The sequence below is a fragment of the Camelus bactrianus genome, chromosome 7, assembly GCF_048773025.1.
Source record: "Camelus bactrianus isolate YW-2024 breed Bactrian camel chromosome 7, ASM4877302v1, whole genome shotgun sequence".
NCBI classification, from domain to species: Eukaryota; Metazoa; Chordata; class Mammalia; order Artiodactyla; family Camelidae; genus Camelus; species Camelus bactrianus.
This window is the reverse complement of record NC_133545.1, coordinates 66,294,647-66,309,425: the sequence shown is the minus strand read 5'-3', so window position 1 is coordinate 66,309,425 and position 14,779 is coordinate 66,294,647. Positions and strand designations below refer to the sequence as shown.

General features: G+C 39.2%; 1 protein-coding gene across 3 annotated transcripts in view; it reads right to left on the bottom strand.

Annotated features, from left to right (window-relative positions):
* The window catches only part of ABCB1 (ATP binding cassette subfamily B member 1), a 116,331-nt gene that overhangs the window by 48,272 nt on the left and 53,280 nt on the right, over positions 1-14,779 (bottom strand). For all 3 annotated transcript variants that reach the window (XM_074367542.1, XM_045510405.2, XM_074367543.1), the window contains 11 exons: positions 13,752-13,865; positions 13,509-13,619; positions 13,199-13,324; positions 12,887-13,090; positions 12,390-12,560; positions 9,384-9,545; positions 8,260-8,436; positions 7,584-7,730; positions 5,159-5,266; positions 2,864-2,941; positions 631-714 (listed from right to left, as the gene is read on the bottom strand). In XM_074367542.1, coding sequence (XP_074223643.1) covers positions 631-714; positions 2,864-2,941; positions 5,159-5,266; positions 7,584-7,730; positions 8,260-8,436; positions 9,384-9,545; positions 12,390-12,560; positions 12,887-13,090; positions 13,199-13,324; positions 13,509-13,619; positions 13,752-13,865 — 1,482 coding nt within the window. The remainder of the gene's footprint in view (positions 1-630; positions 715-2,863; positions 2,942-5,158; positions 5,267-7,583; positions 7,731-8,259; positions 8,437-9,383; positions 9,546-12,389; positions 12,561-12,886; positions 13,091-13,198; positions 13,325-13,508; positions 13,620-13,751; positions 13,866-14,779) is intronic.

Here is a 14,779-nt window from a genome sequence, read left to right as displayed (position 1 = left end):
GTACATTTTTGTCATAAACAGCTTCAGTTAAAGAAATGATTACCTTATCACAAATCAAAACCCACTGGTTCAATAGTTTCTAGTTATATCAACTAAAGAGATTCATGTAGTAGCAGAATTTAAGTTTTATAGTGTGATAAAGTTGTTTCCCTACTCTTGTTTTCATTTTTTCAAGCTCTTTTCATTTCTTTCAATCTTTTTTATAGATTTCCTTTCCTACCCTCTGAACTTAAATGCCCCTAAACTTTCTTAAAGCAAATACACACATTCTTTTTTTCAGTAGCAGTTACAATTTTCCTTGGAATAGCAAAGCATTCAAACAGATTGGACTGGCATGATATGCTGATAAATACTTCCTTTTCCTTAATTATCCTTTCACGTGTGTTTTGTTAATAGTACAAATAAGGGAAAATAACAAAACAAAGCTTGTAAGTTATCTATACACTATACAGTATATGATATTTACATGGTTACCATTTTTACCATAAGGCATGTGATAAATTGTGTAGGTTAAATGTTTGACATTTTCTTAATGATACTGAGAACTAACTGTAAGGAGAAAATTAGTTTCATGCTGAAATTCAAAATGGTCCATTAAGACAAATGCAGCAGAAAGGAGGTGGTCAGTACCCCTTTAACTTGAGCGGCGTCATTCGCAAGCCTGGTCGTCAATGCTCCCGTGGTGTTTTTAGGGTCATCGAACCAGCTCACATCCTGTGGCACAGAAAATGATTTTATTATCTTTAAAGCCCTACTCATGAGATCTCAGCTCGGACTGTAGTGACAGCATCAGGTTTGCTTATCATTCATCTCTCCTGTGTGTGACCTTCTAGGTAACTGTGAAGATTCCAAATCTTACCCTGAGACATATGCATAGCTTTCATAAGGTTTTGGGCAGAGGGATATGATGGGACTTTTACGTTAGAAGAATGATTCTGGCTCTTGGGAGATGAACCTACTGGACTGGGATAGGGAGGGAGGCAGTGAGACCAGCTGGGAGGCTGTTGTAATATTAAACAAAGAAGAGAAGTTGAGGATGACTCCAAGGTTTTTAGCCCCAACAACAGGTAGAATGGAGGGACCCTTTGCCGACACGGGGGAAACTAGGTAAGGAGTAAGCCCTGTGACGGTTAAGAGAGAGTCAAAAGTTCAATTCTGGAAATATCAGGCATGAAATGCTTATTTGACACCCAAATCAAGAAGTGACATAAACAGATAACTGTAGTTCAGGGCAGAATAAATGAATTGGGTTTAAAAAACCCAACAAAAGAAATCTAGATTAAAATTTAACATTCAACATAAAATAGGATTGTCTTTGTCTTACATTTTTATTTGTATTTTATTTTATCTTTTTTTGGCATCCACCAATAAAATTTATTTACTGCATCATGTTGCAAAGTTACTAATATCATGAATAACTTAAACATTTTAAAATACACAAGTACTAAAATGATTGTGAGTCTGAAGTATGACTTTTTATCTGTTACAAAAGTAACTATGGTCCTAGGAAGTTATCTGAACTAGAGATTTGCAATTAAAGCAGTATCTATCACTTTTCCCCCAAATATTTTTTTAAAGTATTATAATTTATTATAATATGTATCGATTTGCTTTTCAAAACTGTTAAGTGCTTAAACCCCCCCCCCCACCCCCACTGGAAGGTAACTTCCTTGCAGACAGGGACCATTCAAGTTTGAAGCTTTACAATACTTAGTATTATGCCTTGTAAGCAGAAGGCACTTAATATACATGGCTGGACTTAATAATTTATGGAGGGGGCATTACACAAACCTTTAGCTCAGCTTCCAAAGTATAATGGACCTAGGACTTGGCCTGGGGGCTGGTAGGGTAATGGGGCACCTGGCCCTGGACTGAGGTCTTGAGTCTAAATAGAATCTCAGTTATAAATAGGGTTTGACTGAAAATCCTAAGGCAGGACCCTCCATCAAACAGTGTTCTCTCACTCACTGGATACAGCCCTGGCTCTGCCAGTCACAAGTTAGCAATCCCCATAAACATGTCTTTTTTTTTCAAGTGGCAGTAGTAGGAGTGGGAAAGGATTGAAAAATGAATGACAGCTGAAAACATGACTGTCATCTAGAAACCCCAATATAGCCAACTGAGGCTTCTCAGCCAGGACTCATGTACCCCCGGCATGTCTGAGGCATCCTTCCAGAGGATCACTGGGTTACTGATTTTAAAATGGAAACAAAGAAAGTCACAGACAAAATCTGCACGGTTGTTAAAGAAAGTTTTCCCTTTGAACTGGGAGGCTTTGGGTTGCATTTCCAGAATCCTCTCCAGCCCTTCTTCAGGGAAACATTCACATCTGTCTGTTGTTAGGGATTGGAAGGTGTAAAATGTGAGAGACATTCTATTAAGTCAACATCAGCTAGTAAGACTGCAGCCTGAATTAGTACATTAGTATATTAGGTCTAGTCCCAGAGAAGAAACTGAGCAGCGAGGAAATGGGTCATGGGGATGTTTTGATCCCTGGAAAGAAAGAGTACAGATGGTATTTCGTGGTAGGAAGAAACCCAAGTGTCCTGGGTTTCCCAGGGGAAAGAAGGAAAGAAGGAGAGGAAAGGGATGAGAGGTACTGAAGATGGCTTCCCCCTACTCTGCCTACAGCTGCTGGGACAGAGGCTGGAGGTGAATCTGCCCAGGAGACTCCATTTGCGCCCACCCAGAGCAGACTACCCAGCGAAGGGCTCTGAGCCTGCCCTGGCGGGCGGTCAGCCACTTCTCTGAGTGAAGATCAGTACGGGAGCTGTAAGTAACCTGACAGCACTCCCACTGCCTGAGACCACGGCGCACAGTGGGGAGCTCTGCCTATCCCAGGCACAGCCCTCAACAGACATACCTGTCTCAACATGGACCTGAAAACCATGTATCGGAGCCGCTTGGTAAGGATCTCTCCGGCTTTGCCAAACGTGTAGCCCTATGAAAAATGAGAACAAGCCACAAGGGAAAACACTTGTCAGACACCCAGGCACTGATGGCACAAAAGGAGGGGGACTTGGGATCATTGCTAAAGCAGGACAATAGACAAAGTCAGAAAGCCCGATTTCAAGAGTTGGCTATGTTTCAGTGACTGTGTGTCATGGTTACCGTAATGTGGACACACTGCTGGCACAGCTAGAAGAGCCCAGTTTTGAAACAGACACTGTCACTTCCCAGTCACTGGCAAGCTGATCTGGGATTTATTAGGAAGTGTGGTCGTCAGCATGAAGCAGGGGGGCACTGGATGTGCAGAGACCACTGCCCTCCATCCAGGGAGATAATGTCGTAGAACCCCTCTTCTAACACAGACACCAGTCCAGGGGGAAGGGGGAGAAAGAGAAACCTTGGGTTAACTGAGTTGAAGCCTGAAGTTACCAAAATGATTACATTTACTTAGAAATGACCAGATTAACATTTCTGCTATTAGGCTGAATGAAATCTGAACTATCTTGCCCACTAAGGGAATACTGCTGTCATTATTTTTGTTAAGAACTAGCCATTGTCAAGTACGTCACAAACATTCTCTCTGTAAGTCCTCATGACAACCCTATAGTCACCACTTTACAGAAGCAATGGAAGTTTAGAGAGCCTGGTAAGTCACCAGAGGCCACGGTTCTAAGGTGGCAGAGCTGGGATCTGAATCTGTATCTAAGAGAATTTTAACCAGAATGAGAGGCCACAGCCTGGGATTTACTCCCACACTGGGCTCCCTCCTGACATTTCTAAGTGAAGAGCTGGCATTCTAACGTCACTGTTAGGCATTGTGCTATCACTACACTTCTGAGATTCTGTGATTTATAGTCTTTGTTCACACCTTGGTTTGCCAGGCAAGCCAGGCTCCAGACTCCCCGAACGTCATCACGTTACAAAGATACGTTTTCAATCACCTTTGCGTCACCAATTCATATCTCCATCTCAAAGCCTACCTCCCTCCAAATTCCTTCACCAACTTCACCCTCAGCAATCTTTACCTTCTTCCAACTCCTATGGCAGTAATAGGTGGTATGACAATCTTGTATGCAACTAGCGTCATATTTATTCTAGTATGATCAAATTCCCCAAAGAGACTTAATACTTAGTAACAAAAGAGTCCAGTCTGTTTTCTTTCCATCATGTCCAGAAAAGTGTTGTTTATTCAAAATATGAATGTATGCTTACTACCTGTTAAAGGACCTACTGAGAGTTCTCTTTTTTTTTTTCATTTTACTAAGTGTAGATTCCCTATAGTCTGCTGTAATATAATTTTTAAAGGTTAGAGAGATCTATCTTAAAAATTACATACAACTAAATAATTCATTCATTTAAGAAGCGATTGTGTTTACCACTGCCTCACATAGGCCTGGGAACTTAGTTATATTCTCTCTTTTGATCATGAAGAGTCAGGCACCATTATCCCTAGTTTACAAATGAGGAGACTGAGGCGTAGACAGTTTAAGTTACTTATTTGCAGAAGGCCACAAAATCAGGAACTGGTGCAAATCATACCTGATTCTAAGTCTAACACCAAAGCCTACACTACATCACTATGCTAAGCTCTAAGCACACTTAATTCCATGCAATTTCATTTCAGCCAAATGATATGCAAGCTGTAAAATCTGACTCTACAAATGTTTCCTAGATTTTCTGTTTGAGGACTGACATTCCTCCGTGATTAAAAGAGTTCCTTCTCCTTTAGCAAAAGTTGAACGATAAATGCTTCAAACATTTGTAAAGTCCGCATGACTGGTTTATGGGGTTTGGGATTTTGTGGTTGCTTTTAGAACACTGGAAGACATTCCTGTGAGTATTTAGATTGACTGGCAGTACTTTTATCCAAACTTACGTCCAGGGATCCCCTAAATCCCATTTCTTTGTCCCCAGCTTTAATTCCCAAACATCATATTAGATCAAACACTCTCTGTTCCCTCTGACTTCATGAATATTTCCAGCTGGGGAAGGAGAGAATGGGGAGAAGGAAGCAATAAGCCAGAGAGCCAGAGAAAGCAAAATGTCATTGTTTTAAAAATGTCAGAGAAACTTGGCTGCTAATAGCCCAGTGAAGAAAGGAGAAATTCTAACAAAAAGCAAATTACATAGATATCTAATAAATTTCCCCAGTTGAATAATGATACATTTCTCACAACAACAATAAAAAAGTGAAAATGTAGACATGTACCTGAAGGAAAAATGTAATAAAAGAGATAATTCCAAGGATAAGAAACAATAGCGAAAACATGTTACTGTTGTGTTGTTTTGTCTGAGGATCGTCGTCTCTGGCAAAAACCTGTTGGGAAGATATTTAAAGTGTTTTCAGTTCATTCACCAAACAAACCCCTCAAAGTCTGACCCATTTGCCATCTGGCACAGCATTCAGGGTCAAGAGAGACTTAGTATGTGGAGGTCAGGCTGGCTTCCCTAAGGTCAGACTGAAAGGAGTATGTATTCTGCCTTCTTTAGGGGCCAAGAATGTGTCTGTCACCATTAATCGATCGAGCCTTTTCTCTGCTCATACTCCCTCGTGGAGTAATGACTGTCACGAGCACACACTCAGTAGAGGAGAAACAGGAACAAATATTTACTTCTTTCTTTGATGGGAAACAACACTGTCTGGCAATTTGTTGCATTACAATTTGGACATTTCAAGCTGTCCCAAGGTGTCTGGAGACACATCTGCTGACATGGTTCTAGTGCACCAGTGAGAGGGGGGTGGTTCATTCATCCCAGGCCTTTCTGAAGAAAGGAGGTTCCCTGAGCCAGCCTTCTTTGTAGGATGGCTAGTTAGAGAGCCAGTGGGGAACCACAGCCAGGTGACCGAGCACCACAGATCTTGGTTAGAAGAGCTAATAGGATGTCTTGTGTTTGAGGAACACAGGGAAAGCCATTCCACAGGAAAAGAAAACTAACATTTCCCTTCACAGACGACCAACATCAGTCTTGTAAGAGCCACATTCCTAATCCAATCCAGGCAACTTAATCCTTTGTAAAGGAAAAATTCTTTTGGAAGAAGTTCAATTAATTTTTCTTGATTAGTCAGTCATTCCAACAACAGTAACAGCTAACAATCAGTGAACTCTTACTCTGTGCCAGACATTTTTCTAATAAGTAAATTCATGTGTTCTATTCTTTTATCTTTACCTCCTGAGGTTTGTTTTATTATCATCACCATTTTACATGGAGGGAAACTAAAGCACAGAGAAATTACCTTGCTCAAGATAACACAGTCAGCAAGTGATGACCCAGGAATATACCCCAAGCAAACTAACTCAGAGCCCACAACCCTAAACTCTGTGTTACAAACCTTCAACGAGGCAGAGAGCTGGCTGCCTACCCAATATCTAGGAGCTAATGTGCCAGCCCTTGACCAACTGCTTATTATTAGGAATGAGGAAAACATAGAATCTGTTAAATTTTTGTTGTACGCAGCTAAACCTATTCCTAACTGACCCAACTACTTCCTTTTTAATTCTGATGATGCCATTGTCTACCTCTCTGCCTGCAAGACAAATGTTAGAACAGAGACTGGCCACAGCCAATCCACGGTGGCTATGGGCCACTAGCCAAGTGTTTCCATAAAGTTTCAATGGAACACAACCATGTTCATTTGTTCCTGAACGGTTACTTCTGCACTACAAGGGCAAAGTAGAGTATTTGCAACAGAGACCATGTGACCTACAGAGCCTGAAACAGTTATACTCTTACCCTTTATAGGCAAGGTTTGCTAACCCCTGTCCTAGAACATATGCTCCAGGTAATCAGACACTTCATCTCCCTCTTGGTACTGTTTCAGTACCTAGAACAGTACCCGGCACAAAGCAGACATCGAAGAGAGATTTTTTGAATGCCTACATTAAACATGTGAATGTCAACCTGGAATAAGTTAGCCATGCATGAGTGGACCTGAATATTTATGTATCTCTTGGTATAATCAAAAGTTAGTGGTTTGGCCTATGTTTTGCAGAGTGATCCATCTCTTTCTCCACGATGTTTCCAGCAGTCATGGCAAGGGTGACCTCAGCTCACTGTTTGAACATCCGCCACTAAGCAGACAGCATTCCTGCATGGATTGTAACTTTACTGTTGGAAATGCCATCACAAAAAGCGGGTGCACCCAGCATATGTCAACCTTGAGCTTTCCGAAGTTGTCCCATTGGTTTTCATCTAAACACGTGGGGCAGACATCTCTCAGAGGTTGCAGGCTCAGCCTGCTCATGTCCTGACAAGGGCGTGTGTCAGAGAATAGCTCTAGAGCCAGTCTGACCAACATACAAGGAACTCTATGCACACTAGTCATAGGACAGTTCCTGAGGCTGACTCAGAGCCCAATGATGGCAGACAGGTGACAGTCACCTAGTCAGTTTCACGGACAATTTTTTAGGGATCTGGTCCCCAGAGCCCTAGGATAGAAACCAACAAAGGCAGCTTTGAAAAAATAAGCTTTCCTATCACAAACCAGACTTCTAGTCCTATACTTTCAAGCTGCTTAGTTTCATACGAAGGAGCATGTTGTGTTTTGTGGCTTTTGTATAGAGTCACAAATACAAACAGTTCATTCTTCAGTCAGGACTCACAAGCAAACTCCCAAAATGGACATAAACACTCACCCCTACAATCCTTGAAAATATTACTGAAAATGCTGGCTGCAGGCCTCCATTTATAATGGCACAAAATATACCAACCACAAAATAAGGCCATTCAGTTATATTTAGCTTCAGAATCCTCCAAAAGGAAACTGGAGGTACACTGTCATCCTGGAAGACAAAACATTGCAACAATCCAGTTAGGAAAAGAATTGACACTTTAAGATTTAAATGATGCACAGTTATTGTGTATGCACAAAAATTTTTAAATGAATGTGGTTCTAGTGCACCAGTGATGGTTATCAACTGATGGTTATTTAGCGTTTTTTTTAAAAAGTGCTGACAGATTGTTATGTTACTCTTTTATTTTTTAAGAAGTAAATGATTCTATAAACATTTAACTCTGACTTGACATTTGGAATGTGACAAGAATATTTCTAAATAGGGATGAAAGAACAGAAATGCTCTTATTCGAAGATCCATTATAATAAGTCTCCTGACATTATAAATTCTAATTCTAAAATTCTTGTCCTATATATTCTTAGTCACAAATTCTAACTTGAGCCTAAAATGTTGAGATTTGGGTTTGTGGAACACACTAGGGGATAGGACAGGAGGATTCTGGATAACCCTGTCTTGTTCCCACTTCGACCCCAGCCCTAGTCCACTGGTGAAGACAACTCTACAACCCTCTCTGTACCAAGGCCTCTTCTGTACTGAGCTTTCTGTCTTGGCCTTGTGGTCCATGGATACTCTTGCGAGTTGATTTTCTTCTTATTAGACTGGATCCTAAATCTTTTGGAGATGTGTCCAAGGCATCCATTTCACTTTTGGATCCATCAGCTGCATTTTCTAATTCAATTTCATTTCCTCTTGTCTAAAACAAACAAGAAATAAGCATATGCTGATTAGGCTCAGTTAACCAATAAAATTAGCCGCTGAACATCAGATAGCAAGGAAAATGGCAATTTAAGTAACTACAGGAAAGGATAAAGTTAAATGGCCCTCTTTTGGTGTGTTTATATTTGAAAATTAAAACCACTAAATAAGCATTCCCATTGAATATGGCAGAAACAACACAGCATCTGTTCCAAGTATCTTACTTGGTCATCTCCTTTTCATGGGGGTTTTGGCTCTATCATATTTGCTTTGGACCAGTGCTATCAACAGAAATACATTGTAAGCCATGTTTGTCACTTAAAATTTTTTAGTAGCCACATTAAAAAATGTAAGGGAAGGGGTAGGGGCTATAGCTCAGAGGTAGAGAGCATGCTTAGCACGCACAAGGTCCTGGGTTCAATCCCCAGTCCATCCGTAAATTAAAAATAAATAAATACATAAATAAATTTCTTTTTAAAAAAACCCTGAGAGGTAAAATCAGTTTTAATTATATATTGTATTTAACCTAATGTATCCAAGATGTTATTATTTCAATATGTAATTAGTGTAAAAGCTTTGAGATATTTTGCATACTTTTTTTGTACTACGTCTTTGGAATCTGGTATGTATTTTCTACTTACAAACACTCCAGTTCTGATTAACCACCCTAAGTGCTCAATAGCCACATGTGATCAGTGACTCCTATCACGAATAGCTCATTTTTAAACCTTTTACACCTTAATTTTCTCTAATTATTCTTCTTTCTTTTTCCCTCCCTTCCAGAGAAAGAATATCTACAACACTGGTCTGATCCTGAATCCCCCCATGTATTTCTTCCCACTTCTCAAGACAGTCAAGTCAAGTAACATTTATTTATAGCACTGAACACAGCAAAATCAGCTTATACCTGAGATACTTCAGGGAAATGCTAGAGTTAGACTCTACCTGCATTGTGACGAGTTTGAAGTAAATGCCCTTCTCCTTCATTAGCTGGTAGTGATTTCCCTGCTCCACAATGACTCCATCATCAAAACCAGCGATGACGTCAGCATTCCGGACTGTGGACAAACGATGTGCTATCACAATGGTGGTCCGACCTTCTCTGGCCTAAAGAGAAAACAATTTGGTTTTTGAATACATGAACAATCATACGCAAAAATTCATCCCATTCATTCCGTTTATATTTACTGAATACTAGTGCCTTGGATATTGTAAAATTGTCTCAGTTATAGTCTCTGGCTTCAGTGAACATACAGTTAATGGTTTAAAATGATGTATTATTTGTTTTGTTTTTTTTTTTATTGAAGCATAGTCAGTTTATAGTATTATGCCAATTTCTGGTGTACAGCATTACATTTAGTCATACACATACATACATATATTCCTTTTCATATTCTTTTTCATTATAAGTTACTACAAGATATCGCATATAGTTCCCTGTGCTACACAGAACTTGTTGCTTATCTAAAATGATCTTTTATTATAATAAATATAAAAACAAATATGATAGTCACATATTAGTATTATGTAAGCCTCTAAGTATTTTATTTAAACTCTATCAGCCTAAGTTTATAGTAATAATTAGGGGCTTATACAAAGTAAAAAACCCCACATCCCAGGGATTGGCCAACCCGAGCAGACATAGGGCAGCGTGCCGTACCACGCTGGTGCGTACCAGCTAGCATCTGTCCTGGGAATTACAGCGTCCTATCCAGACGTCAGCATTACATTGATTGGAACTCAAATCTTAGCTCTGCCATTTACGCAGTCCAGGATTTTACCCAAATCTTTTACCCTGTGTGAGGCTCAACTGATTCATGTATAAAACAGGGATAATATTAGTGCGCATTTCTTAGAGCAGTTGTGATGACTAAATACAATAATGCATGTGAAGCACTGTGACGTACACACAGTAAGTGCTTAATATGAAAACCTATGCAAATATGTTTAAAAGCCCAATCTCATTTTTAGTTTCATATAGAACAGAGCAAAAAACCCAGAAATTGTCTGAGAGTTCTTTAACCTCTGTGACTTTTCCAATGTGATTATAATGTTTGTTACTCTCTATTTTTCTCTCCAGGAACTAGAAATAAAATGCTCAAAACAAATAAGCAAAAAAAAAAAAAAAGGTATCAGAATCAGTATGAAATAGAGAAGTAAAAACCTGAGGAAAAAAAAATGTCAGAAAAATTAGGTGGTAGAAACTAGAAAGCACAGAAGACAATGGATCAATTCCTTTGATGTTTTCGAAAAATGGGGCACGTGGAACTTCCCCTCAAAATGTGCATTCTAAAGAAGAAGTATTTTTATTAAAAAAAATTTTTAAGTCCTATTATTCTTTCTAATTTTTTTTGTTTGGAAGATTTTAATTCAGAATTTTAGGTGTATGAAGGTCTTCATATATATCCCTTTGAAATACTTGTGAAGCATTTTTGCCATAAGCCTGAGTAGAACAATTCTCAGCATCTACCTGTGGGTGTTCTCTTAAAACACCACACTATTTTTCTCATGAGCTTCATGATGGGTTAAAGTGAAATGGCTTAAAGGGAAAAAAAGGAACCTACTGCCATAACATATTTGGATATACACCTGAATATGTAGTTTTCCTCTCCCTTTTTCTCCTTTTCTCTTCCTATATTTTAAAAAAAATTTATTTTTTTAATTAAAAATTTTTTGGGGGGGGGGGAGTAATTAGGTTTATTTATTTAATTTTTTTTTTTAATGGAGGTACTGGGGATTGAACCCAGGACCTCATGCATGTTAAGCACGCACTCTACCACTGAAGAAAAGGTATTTTTAAACGAAACCTTTCTAAGTTCTTTTTAAATAAGAATTTAATACATAGTGCCATTGTAGAATAATAAGAAAACACAGATGTGAAATTATAGATGAACAAAGTGAAAGACAAAAAGCAGCTACAATCCTATCTCTTTCTATTTTGGTTCACAAAGTTTTTAGTAATCTGCTTTTTCCTCTCTCAGCAACCCATTAAGCAAATTGACAGGGATGTGTAAAGAAACAGTATTGTTTTGTTGTTAGAGAGGGAAGAGTTGGGGCAAATATGAGTTCATCTTTGAATTCTGCTGTGACACTTCAACTCAGAGCATTTGTGAGTGAAAAGGCTTCCTCACTGCTGGTCCTCACAGAGCCAGCCTGGTTACCATCATACGCCAGAGACCAAGCACACAGTGCCCTGTACAGCACGGGCATTCAAATCCAATTTGGTGAATGAGCTGCAGAGACTCAAGAATTCCAGGAAGGTCAAACGCTGTTGATGGTGAAGGACATTTGACGGCTCAGTAAGTTTCCAACACCGTCAGCTCTTGGCCACTCTCCCGGGGATAAGCGGTTTCTCATTTCCCACAGAGTCCTCAAGAGGTATTTAACATTTTGGAAAGAAAATGTACACCTTCGTTTTGTTGACAATAGTTATGTTCAATTTTCCTCTTTTTGACAACGGTAAAACCTCACAGAACCTAAATAACAGAGTTTTCTCTGAGGCTGAGTCTTCAAGATCACAGTGAAGACCACTTTCCATTTGAGCCTATACTCCTCATTGTTTAATTTTAAAAAAATTTCAAGTGTCTTTCAATGAAAGTTTACTCATCTCTACCTAAAAAAAAAATCAGAGAAATAAACAGAAGTTAAACAAACAGACCCAAAGTGGCCTGATGTTTTTAACAGCTTCAAGAATCACTTTTGAAGCAATTGGAAATTTCTTTTTTTTGGGGTGGGGGAAGGATTAGGTTTGTTTGTTCGTTTGTTTTTTTCGGTGGAGGTATTGGGGATTGAACCCAGGACTTTGTGCATGGTAACCATGCACTCTACCACCGAGATACAACCTTCCCCTCTAAGACATTTCTCTTCAAAAAAAAAAAAAATTAAGAATTAACAATGGAATATTCTTACTATGTTTATAAATCAGTTCAGTTTGAACTGAGGCTCACACACCTTATCCAGAGCCACCTGAACCACCGCTTCACTCTCAGTGTCCAGCGCCGATGTGGCCTCATCCAGCAGGAGGATCTTGGGGTTGCGAACCAGGGCCCGAGCGATGGCGATTCTCTGTTTCTGTCCACCGCTCAGCTGGGCCCCTCTCTCTCCAACCAGGGTGTCAAATTTCTACAACACAGAAAACCCGAGAGGATTAAGCAACAGAATAAGCTATCTCAGCTCAGATTTTAAGATGGGAAGTAATTCCATAAAAAACCCAAGCTTCACAGGCAGTATGGACTGGTTCCTTAAAATTTAGCAATAGCCAACCCTAATTTAAAAAAAAGAAATGTCTACTACTAGTCCATGCTACTAGAGCTTTGAAATCCAAAGTCATCTTGATTTCCCTTCTGAGGAGGTCCCTCCAATTTATAGTAGTTTCCTAACTTCCTAGGCATCAGGCCAGCATTCGGTTCTTTGATCCTCTAGCAGGACAAAGACCTAGAAGTACTTACATTAGGCAGTTTCATGATAAAGTCATAGGCGTTGGCTTCCTTGACGGCTTTCTTAATCTCATCCATGGTGACATTTTCACGGCCATAGCGAATGTTCTCAGCTATCGTCGTGGCAAACAATACAGGTTCCTGACTCACCACACCAATAATTTCCCGCAGATACCTTACATTGATGGTCCTAATGTCCTGTCCATCAATACTAACCTGAAACAAAAAGTGAGTGTGATATTCATATACTGCAGATGTGTGATTCACAATCTGCAGCAGTAACTGCTCAGTGCTTTGGCATTAATTCAGCAAGAGTCATCTTACCACGCCCTCCGTGGGGTCATAGAGCCTCTGCATCAGCTGGACCGTGGTGCTTTTTCCACAGCCGCTGTTCCCAACCAGGGCCACCGTCTGCCCGCTCTCAACCTGCAAGCTGAGGCCCTTCAAGATCTAGCAGGATGAATGAGAAATAAACTTAAAGGCAATACACGGATATTGAGACTATGAACTGACAGTTCAATTCAAAACTCGGTTTAAAGACACAACTTTTTTTTTTACAACCTCTAAAGAAAAGTATCAGAAACTCTTCATCCAATACATTGCTGCATCACTGATTAATTATTTATCATCGTACCTTAACTTCACGTCGAGATGGGTAACTGAAGTGTACATTTCTGAATTCCAAATTTCCCTTAATGTTGTCTGGTTTGTGCCCATTATTCGAATAGCTGTCAATGCTTGGTTTCTAAACAGAATAAAATTTCAGGAGATTATTAGGTTATAATAACTTCTTTTAGTGACATCTGTGGAGATTTGGAGAAAGTGATAAAGAAACTGACTTGTCAGATAGCCAGATGAATGGCTAGCCCAGACTTACGTTATCAATTATCTTGAAGATTTCGTAAGCTGCGCCTCTTGCGTTTGCAAATGCTTCAATGCTGGGAGATGCCTGTCCAACACTAAAAGCCCCAATTAATACAGAAAAGAAGACCTGAAGAAGAGGAAGGAAAACCATCAAGTTACCTAGTGTTTACTACAATTTTTTTCCTATTTCTTCTTTCTTCTTCTAATATAGCTAATTAATTTTTAAATGGTAAGGCAATGTATGAATACTGGGTGTTGAAAGTATTTTAAAAGTTGAAGTACTTTTCTGTTTAGAATGCTGAATTAGTCTTACTTGCTCAGTGAAACAATAAATTCTATTGTAAAGACTAGACTAGAATAGAATATTTTTATATTTCTTCAATGGCTAAGAGTTTTGGTTTAGATCATCATTAAGATGTAGTAGAAACAATCTCTATTATGAGAGTCAGGAGCCCAAGGTCTGAATTCTAGATTAAGCACCAACTGGCTGTGTGTCTTCAGGCAATTTTCTTAGGGTCTCTGGGCTTCAGTTTCTTTATTTGCAAAAATAGGCAACAGTCTACCTGTTTTCCCTACCAGGCAACCTTACGTTGTCATATCAAATGAAACAGTATATATGAAAATATTTTGTAAATTATAAAGCACACATTCTTTATCAGATTAAGCCTTTTCTCTCTACACCAGATGATGTTCTCTTTGAGGTCGAATGAAGAGGTTTTGGGGTTTGTTTTGTTTGTTTTTTCATTTTGCTCAAATCAGTTTCTTACTGGAAGACTTGACTTTCTCTTCAGTGGTTAAAGAGAACTAACATCATCATTCATTTCTTCCCAAATTATATTACACAGCAATGTACGTAGGAAGGAATTTTGCTAAGTAATTCTATATTCACTTTCTCCATCAGTCTTTCCAACAACACAAAAAGTTATGACACCTTATTCTTGTCATTTCCATTTGGCAGAAGAGGTAACGTAGGCTTCAAAGGTGGCTGACCCAAACCATACAGCTAATAAGTGGCACAGCTGGAATTTGAATCAAGCTGGC